The sequence below is a fragment of the Morone saxatilis genome, unplaced genomic scaffold (genome assembly GCF_004916995.1).
Source record: "Morone saxatilis isolate NCDOM2014 unplaced genomic scaffold, NCSU_SB_2.0 Contig21, whole genome shotgun sequence".
Taxonomy (NCBI): domain Eukaryota; kingdom Metazoa; phylum Chordata; class Actinopteri; family Moronidae; genus Morone; species Morone saxatilis.
Window position 1 is genome coordinate 5,092,643 of NW_023339774.1, and position 9,355 is coordinate 5,101,997.

General features: G+C 38.9%; 2 protein-coding genes across 2 annotated transcripts in view; one reads left to right on the forward strand and one right to left on the reverse strand.

Moving 5' to 3' along the window:
- Positions 1–865: 865 nt before the first annotated feature.
- Positions 866–5,251, reverse strand: gfi1b (growth factor independent 1B transcription repressor). Its single transcript, XM_035667473.1, has 7 exons — positions 4,647–5,251; positions 4,124–4,227; positions 3,601–3,774; positions 3,279–3,508; positions 2,982–3,119; positions 1,965–2,130; positions 866–1,481 (listed from the first exon to the last, which is right to left on the reverse strand). The coding sequence occupies exons 2-7, from the start codon at positions 4,215–4,217 to the stop codon at positions 1,303–1,305; spliced, it is 981 nt and encodes a 326-aa protein (XP_035523366.1). The 5' UTR covers positions 4,218–4,227; positions 4,647–5,251; the 3' UTR covers positions 866–1,302.
- Positions 5,252–7,955: 2,704 nt separating this feature from the next.
- The window catches only part of tsc1b (TSC complex subunit 1b), a 31,391-nt gene continuing 29,991 nt past the window's right edge, over positions 7,956–9,355 (forward strand). The window contains exon 1 of the mRNA XM_035668268.1: positions 7,956–8,250. The gene's annotated coding sequence lies outside the window, so the exon portion shown is untranslated. The remainder of the gene's footprint in view (positions 8,251–9,355) is intronic.

Genomic DNA, 9,355 nt, shown 5'->3' on the forward strand with positions numbered 1-9,355 from the left:
CCAGTTTAGGATCCATTAAGCTGAAAAAGGTGTTGTTAGTGTGATGGAACATCAGTAGTTGGCCTAACGTATCTTTTTACTAATTCTGACATTCTGTTTTTTGTGACCGTCATTTTGTTTTTGTCAGATTTAAAAGACCCAGGTGATGATCTGATTTGCCTCGAGCAGCTTAATACCCTAACAGGTTTGGTGTTTGAGGAAGGTGGTGAGTCTTCGTTAGAACCACCATTTGTTTGTTGAAGTAAATCCAACAAGCTGCCTGGGTGTGGTGACAGTTGACTAAGTAATCAATCCCTCTTCCACAGCCTCTTATTAATCCCATTAGACTTAGTGTACCATAAAGGCCAAGCAGGCTACCGCTGGATGTATGCAAAGGGTGTGTGGCCAAAATTCATTATGGTCTAGCTAACAGTTTGTGCAATTCAGATTTTTACTGAGATTATAGAGCTGCTTTTGGCATCTCATGTAATAACGAGGAAGCATCAGAGTGAAAATAATCAACTGAACGCCTGCTAACGTTCCTTCCTCTGCTTTCCACTCGACTCCCAGGAATGAATAGCTCACCGGCCTCAGATTTGCATGGTGTTGCAGGAGTGTTATTTGAATGCAGGATTACTCCATTACACACTATCGCAAGGGATTTTCACTCAAGGCCACAGTCACATCATTCTACATCCTGCTCCGACAGGAAAGTTACTCAGAAAAACACACAGAAAGAGTAGAACGGGGAGAAAAGGTGTGTTTACAGTGTGCTCATCATGTCATCTTAAGCAAACAGTATTATTTGTATTTTATATTAGGATTGTAAATTATGTCTCACTTCGTATGTGTCTATTCTAACAGAACAACCACATTTTCCTTCTCACTTTACGCTTTTATTTCAGTTGAAAGCATTTATCAACTCACACACAGACTCCTGCCAATGCACAATACATTGCTCTAACATAGTTTAAATAAATTATATGGAACAAAAAATAATGTTTTAAAATGAAAAACCAAAAACATATTTTTAATCTATATGACATCAGCACATCTCCCATTCATCCACATGCAAACACATCTTCTTTGAAAGAAGATGACTTCCAATATATTACATTTTATTTGGCTACTTAGTTTCTTCATTATACAAGAGGTTAAATCACCTTCAATTGGAATTTAATTTCACAGCTTCCAAATTCTTATACTTTATCTGTAAAGGCCATCCAAAATATAACAGACATCTAGATTATATCAGTATCAGCGTATTGTTTGGACAGAAATGTACACGTACAAACACCTGAGGTTCTCATGCTCGTTCCTCTTTCACTTCATGCCGTGCTGGCTCTCGTGGTGCCTTCGAAGATCAACCTTACGTTGGAAGCCCTTAGAGCAAATGTCACATCCAAATGGTTTGAAACCTGTGTGTTTCCTGCTGTGGGTGATCAGGTTGGAGCTTTGGCTGAACGCTTTCCCACACACTTGGCATTTGTGGGGCTTTTCACCTGCAAAATGAAATATAAAAACTGTGAGAAATCTACTCAATCAAATCTTGGATAATTTTTAAATCATTGCGTTTTTTTTTTCCTTTCTTATTGCTTCTAGAGAATCCGGTTTGTCATCGGTACCATAAATGTTTTTACCAGGAGGACAAAGTTTGCATTGGTATCTCTGGCTGAAGAATCGTGCCATTGTTCAGATTTGTCAAACATTTATTGGCAACAAATGTCGACAGCATAGAGATCCTTTTACAGAGCCAGCGTGAAGCAGGAAAACCAGATATGCAAATCAACAGGACATTTGTTTAAGTTTCTTTTTCTGATTTATCAGTAGTTATATAACTCCTGGAAACAATTCCTATATCCTGCACCTGGAAAGCAGATGATTACAGCAAGTGGAGCCTTTGACAGGTTCATTTTTTATGTCTTTTAGTGTTGTAAAAACAATATGGCCGCCTACTGTAAAACAATCTACATACTGTGACTTACCAGTATGAATGTATGTGTGTTTCTTCATATCAGACTTCTGGTGGAACCTCTTGCCGCAGTACTGGCAGGGGTAAGGCCTCGTGTCTGAGTGGATTAGCAGGTGCGTGGAGAGAGTGGAGGAGCGCTTGAATGTTTTGCCGCACATTTTGCACTCGAAGCTTTTTTCCTGATCAAAGGCAAATGTACAAAAGGTGTCAACAGGTTGTCAGAAAGGTAGAGCTTCAAAGTTCATTTTTGGGCTTGAAAACAGCCATTGGCAAAACCAAAACGATCACATCACAAGGTCCATTTAGTAGCTGTCCTGGGCCTTTCGATCACATAACATGATCTTCATCAGCAGATAGATTTTGCCCAAAATGTCATAGAATAGCAGACATGGACAAGAAGTCGTTATAGTTGTTAAAAGAACGGAAATTTGAACATTTGCAATTCTGTGACAACTTGACTCCATGTATCCATTAAACTCCATGTAATGAGGAAGATCATGTGACATTATCAAAAGCGTCACAACAGCCACTAAATGGACCTTGCAGTGAGATTATTTGTTAAATTATTATTCTTCAGCTATACACTATAAAACGAATACAGGGATTTAGTGAAATAAACTGATCTTTTAATTTACTCAACGTAAACTGATAAGGCATTATTGTAATGTCAGTATGACTCAGTAATATACTTAGACTTAATCAAATGTTAGATTTAGTGCAGTTAACTCAACAACATATATATATATACATATGTATATATACATTATATATACATATGTATAGGACAGCTCAAGATAAACTGAACAGTGGGGGAAAGAGAGATGGAAAGACATCAGGATCTCATCGTGAGTACTGCTCAGACTGTGAACAACCAGTATAATATGCCATTATAAGCTCCGTACATAGAAAATAACCCTGGTGACATTCCAGAGGATATAGGAACTTGGCCCATACTAGGGATTAAAAGTCAGAATTTCTCTGCCACTGCTACTTTTTTAAAAATTATATCATATTGGAGTCACTGATATACCTGAGAATGGACATTCATGTGCTGCTCCAGACTGACGGCGTGGCCGAATGTTTTTCTGCAGATGTTACAGCCAAAAGGTCTTGTTCCACTATGTGACCTCCTGACGTGGACCTCCAGTCCGTGGGGCGTTGAGAACACCTAAAACAGAGTCAGACCTTTAATGGGGGTGCCTGATAACAGAAACCGATTTACAATACATTTACATTTCCGTTTTGTCTTGATGAAAATCTACAGATTTAACCTTTATGGTACTGTACGCTTATGTGCACGTGTAAGTGACTAACAGGTGGTGCGTACTTTGTCGCAGGTGATACAGTGGTAGGTGCTGGAGGAGGGGGAGTAGTGCGTGCTGCAGTCCAGAGGCTGCTGAGGCTGTGCGGTGTGGCTGATATGGCTGCCGTACAGATTGCTGGCGTGCTGCAGCACTGTGGGGCTGAAGCTCATCTGACGGAGCTCATAGGAGGAAGGCACCGGCTCCCAGGCGTACGACGGCTTGTAGTAAGGAGAGAATCCTGCCATGTGAGGCTCTGAGGATGCAGACACACAACAAAATCATGTTTTACCTCTCTAATTAAAAGTTATACTCCAGCTGAAAAAGATAAAGGCACTAGCAGCTCACCATTTAGGTAATATGGCTGTGTGGGAGCCACAGGGGGCCTGGTAGGCTTTGGGTGAGCAGGTAAGAGGCATTCACGCTCTGCCTCCTCCTTAAAGGAGCAGCGGCTCTGAGGGGAAGACTGCTCCTCTGAGTGAGGCCCCTCTGAGTCTGTGCTCTGAACCTCTGGTGGCACATCTGCAAATCCACAACAAATAAAAGTGTGATTCATTCAAGCAAAAGACTGGGTAAATATTCTATAAAAACAAAACCCTGCAGTTCCTCTTGGAAGACATTTTGTTTAAATAGGAAACACCCACTCGGTATTGAACTTTGATGTGCTCAACTGTAGACTGATATATGAGTTTATTATCATCCTGATTAATGCATTTCTTTTTTTTTAAATCTCCTTTAAAAAATTCGTGCAAATGTTCCAAACGCAGCAGCTGCTTTAAAGTGACGATAAGGCAGTAAGATTAGACCGCAGTAATTAACCGTTGCTTCGCTCACATATTCAGATAATAAACTTTTTTTCCCCGACTCTTACCTCCTTTCATGGGGGTCTTCGGCTCGTCTTTATGTAATCGGTGAACATTGTAGGACGTGCACCTTTTGTTTTTCACCAGAAATGACCGGGGCATGATGATCCACCTGGACAAAACAATTAAAAACCCTTATAGCGACACAATAAGGGCTAAAACATATTTTGGAATAAAGCATTAAATGTCAATAAAATATTAATTAAGGCCATTTTTGTAGCAAGATTTTCGGCTACTTTTATATTTAATTAAAATCCTTTCAGTCTTTATTTGGGTTATACTCTGTTGTAATTTAATTTACTATATTATTTTACATAGGCCTACGTTAAACTCTCGCGCTAATTGAGTAATATAAATTATTATTTCTTCTTCTATTTGGTCAACAGGCCCACAAGCAATGTTTAATTAGGATTTTTTTTTAGATACTTTCGCAGTTTAAATGAGTCTATCACTTGTGGAAAACTAACCAAAGTGGTAAAAAGTGTCCCTTTAGTTGGTTGAGACTTTATTTAACAGGCAGCAGACACTCACCGTTAACTGAGCAGGCTCCCGTCGGAATTAAACTAGCAGCAACAGTAATAATAATAAAGTCCTTGTCGTTTGGGTGTGAGTGGGCTCTGCGGAGGAAAAATGCGTCGCAAAATCCTTTCTTAAAAGTCGGGAAAGCAAAGCAGCGTAAAACCATCACACTTGGTCTCTTACTGTTTCTCCCCTCCCTGATTTTCAATCAGATAATTGCGCAGGAGAATCTGACTGTGGTTTCAACCAATGAAAAGGCCAACCTGCAGGTGGAAATTTGCGTAAAAGAAAAAAAAAACAAAAAAAACACACACACACACACACACACAGGGCCTTTGCTGTCCCTGGAACAGTTATACAAAACACCTAGTGCTCCGAGAAAAAACCGTAAGGGTTAAAAGGTTAAAATTTAGGTTTAGAGATACTTTTCAAGCAAATAATAATTTTGCAAATAAACGAAGGATAACTTATTTGCATTTAACTGCGTATTTCAGATCTTAAAAAGACATTTAAATTAAAACCACAGATATTTAGTTTAAATACATTTTCAAAAGCACAAAAAAGAGTTTCAACTAAAACTCCGACCGAATATTTCCTCCTCATAATCTTTGATTTGCATCATTTACACTGAGTAAGGGTGTGTGAATACCTTTGTCTGTGTTGTGTGCAAGATTTACAAAGCCGAAAGATCTTATGAGACAGTAGCAACTCCACATCACACCCAAGAGCACACACCAAACCAGTCTGGGAGATTCGCACTGTTGACTCAGTCTGTATTTATTGAACCATATTGATATTCAGACATGACAGATTTATCAGAGTGCTTTAAGTGCCACACATGTAGGCAACAGAATGGCAAACATTTGTTGATAAAAATGGCAAAATTGGGCAATTAAATATTTTTTGGGGAAAACAGTTTGATAAAAACGAACAAATAATGTCCGGTTGTCAAAAAACAAACATACATGGAGTTCAAGAGTCGAGGAACATTTTGAGAAGAGAATTTAAATGAGGGAAGAAGTGCAGGTGCGACATCTTGTGGACAGATTGTAGCTTGACACTTCTAGTGCTGGGGACTTGGTTTTTACCCCGGATTCAAATTAATATATGTGTAATATTATGTGTGCGTGTGTGTGTGTCTGTGTGTGTGTGTTTGTTTGTGTGTGTGTATGACAAAGGTTAGGTTTAGTAGTACAGCCTACAGTCAGTGTCACTCGAAGGTGCCCAGTGAACCAATGCTGGCCTGTAGGTCAGGCATCTTTTCCTGTTTCCGCAGGCTAAATATATTTCAGTCACGTAAAGATGGGAAATGTACATTTGGTGTGAAAAGGGCATGATATTAGTGATGCAAATAAACCTTGAACAGCAATAAGTGCATGTATTAAAGGATCTCTGATACAGTTTGGGAGTGATAACAAGTTCAGTGACTATTTCTTCACATTATTAAATTGAACTTGTCCATTAAGCTTTTTAAAATTATGTTATATTATGTGTGTTTACTTTATGTTACATAGATACGTCTTGTGCTGTTTGTGCATAATGAAAATAATCGGCTACACAATTACTTGTCATGATAAAGCTTCATATGAACATGCCTTGGTCTCAGTTTGCCAGAGTATGAATTTTGAATATTATTATCCACCGGATGTTATAATACCACGAGTATTGATTAGTTATATACTACAATGTAATATTTAAAAGCAGCTGTAACAGGAAATACCTGGATTGTTAGCTATTAGCTTAATAGCTTCATTATTAAGTATGTTAATATGACCCAATGAAGATTGATTCCTATTTAAATGACTTACAAGGAGTTCAAATGGGCGTTTCTTTGTGCTTGCAAAGGTCTGAAACTGCTGCTGCTGCAACCCCTGTTGGACAAGCGCTTGAGGCCTGAAACAGGGATGTATAAACACACTCACACACACACACACACAAACACACGCACACACACACAGCACAACAGCCTAGCCCACTGGACAAAGTGTGTTTAAATGGAGTTGATATTGTCTGATATGAGGCTGGTTAAAGTCACGAGGGCCTCACCAATAACCCTGTCGCTCCTGTTTGTTTATTGTTCTGTTCTGTTTGTGATTCTATTTGTTCCTGTTATCTTATTTTTTCAGTGGTAACTGTTGCTGTAAATGAGCAAACATGCTCAGACAATCCCTACCCTACAAAAGACTACAAAAGAGAAAAGTCCATCGCCTCTGTTAAGCATGCACCACACTTCAATTAATTGACATTTTAACATGTTGGCATCATGTAGGGAGGAATCCACTGTACACTGTACATATATCATAGTTACACTGCATAACATACTTGTCATAATAGTATATAATAATAATATACATACATAAAAGTGTATGTGTGTGTGTCTATGACTACTTCTATTTGCACTTTCTGTTTTGATCCTAAATCACATTTAATTGTACTGGGACTTGTGTAATGACAATTAAGTTGAATTTAGTTTAATCTAATAGAACTCTGCTGTTTATTTTACCTCAGTTCACACTTCACGAGTTAAACTTTGCCTCTCAAAGTCCTATTTTTCTCACGTGCTGTTGATTTTCTAAGTAAAACTTTCTTCTGAATTATGACCATGTTAGCAGTCTTAAAATCTTAAACGAGTAACGAATAAATGATCAGTCCTCAGTTATATACTGTCAGGCCAGCAGTTTAATCAGAATAGTTTTCATAGAAAGCGATTGTTAGTGACATAGTATGTGATGTTACATGTAATAAGTATGTAAAATAAACACAGGTTCAGCTTTACTATTAGTATTGAGAGTATGGAATCCCATTCATGCCAATATAAAATGACAATATGAGATGTTAGGAATAGCAAAACTAAAAATATCTGTGGCAAACCTCAATCAAAATTATGAGATAGTAAATCACAGTTTTGACTATTAATGTGAAATGATAATATGTCATAATCCTTCCTTTTTTAAGTCAAGATTATGATATTATATGAAAATTAGTGAAATTATTAGAAAGTTTGTAACAAAATAATATTTATTGAAAAATAAAATGAAACATTGAAACCTGAAATATTTACAATTTCGACATAATTTCCATTGATCTGACTCTAAAAGTAAAGGTATATGATACGTTTGCTTTACTATCTCATAATTTTGTCCCACCAAACATTTATCTTTTTGCTATTCTAAACTTTTGAAATCCTTTTTATTTTTAGTTATTTCTGGCAGAAATGGACTTCCATATCGATCTCATCGATACCTGGTAAAAAAAAAAAAAAATCTAATTTGCGCGTGCGCTCTTCACATATGGGTCACGCGAAACCGCATTACACGCTCATCCTTCCACCAGTGGGCAGATAGAAAAACAATCTTAGCTTTGCAGCAGAGCTACGATTGTGTCCGGTGGCGGCTACAGATGAAACTACCGGGTCAGAGTTATCAGACGTAATTTAACCAACTTATTTTAAATGTTGTTCGGGTGAACCGGTTGTGGAAGTTGCGGTTGCGACTTGCGGGGCGCTAACTTGTGGGATTAGTTTGCATGCAGCCCGACAGCGGAGGCGGACTGCGGTGGGATGGGCTGTGAGGTGTTCAAGATGGCGGCGCCCTGTGGAGTGCAGCTACTCTAACAGGTAAACAGGTCCGATTATTTCTATCTAATGTGTTTTTATTACAGCCAATCTCAACGCACATCACTTGTTTTACTGAACGTGAGCTGCTGGGCTCGTTTCTCCGCCGACTGAAGGCGGCTGACAGGCGACATGAATCCCCGACCGAGTGTGGGTCGCTGCTCCCAGCTAACGTTAGCTCTCGGCGGGTGGACTGACTGTGAAAGACCCGGTGATGGCTTTAGTGGACGTTGATGCTTTAAACATTGCGTGGTGGTTTGATCTGCGTGTCCTGTGGGGTCTGAAGAGGTTCTCGGCTTACACGAGAAGAGATGCCTTCATATTTGTATAATCGGATAAAGTAAACCCAACCCTGCCCATTGTTCTCTGCGAGTTGTTTACGACAGGCAGCAGCCAGTGGACAGTCAGTCAGTCAGTCAGTCCACATACAGCAGCCTGTTTCAGCCTCAGACCTCTCTACTGCTCTCTCTCTATGCGTGTCACAATAATAGAGTATCATTACGGCCTCTCTGCTTTTATTTGCTCAGTTGATGCCTCGTTATGTATCTCAGTAGAATGTCTCTTGCAGCTTTTCTGCATCATGCTGCCTTGCTTCTGTCTTTCGGCTGCAATCAAAGTTGAATTCAACACCCCCCCCCCCCAATCATATCAATCATTAATATACTGTTGTTAGCATGTGTTTGTGCACTTGTCACCCCTAAGGCTGTCTGCCACCATGGAGGCAAGATTGGTCACTAGTTTCACAATTTGACCTACCTGACCCCTCTGTCACATTGGACTGGCTGACTATATATGTATGTATATATGTTGCCCTGCCAGAGATACGAATGCCTTAAACTGACTGACATGAAATGTAAAGTATGACAGAAACATTATGGAATAAAATCTAAGTCGAACCATTGAAAATAATTTGGAAACAGTTTCACAGACTTTAATTTGGGATATCTGGTCAGACTATCCAGTCTCGATCACAGAATGAACGTCATGACCAGAGCATTTCTAAATATTCATGGATAAGCCCTGCCTACTCATTATTATATACGTATGGATATATACACCTATACCTATATACCCCGTTATATATATATATTTATATTATATAGATATA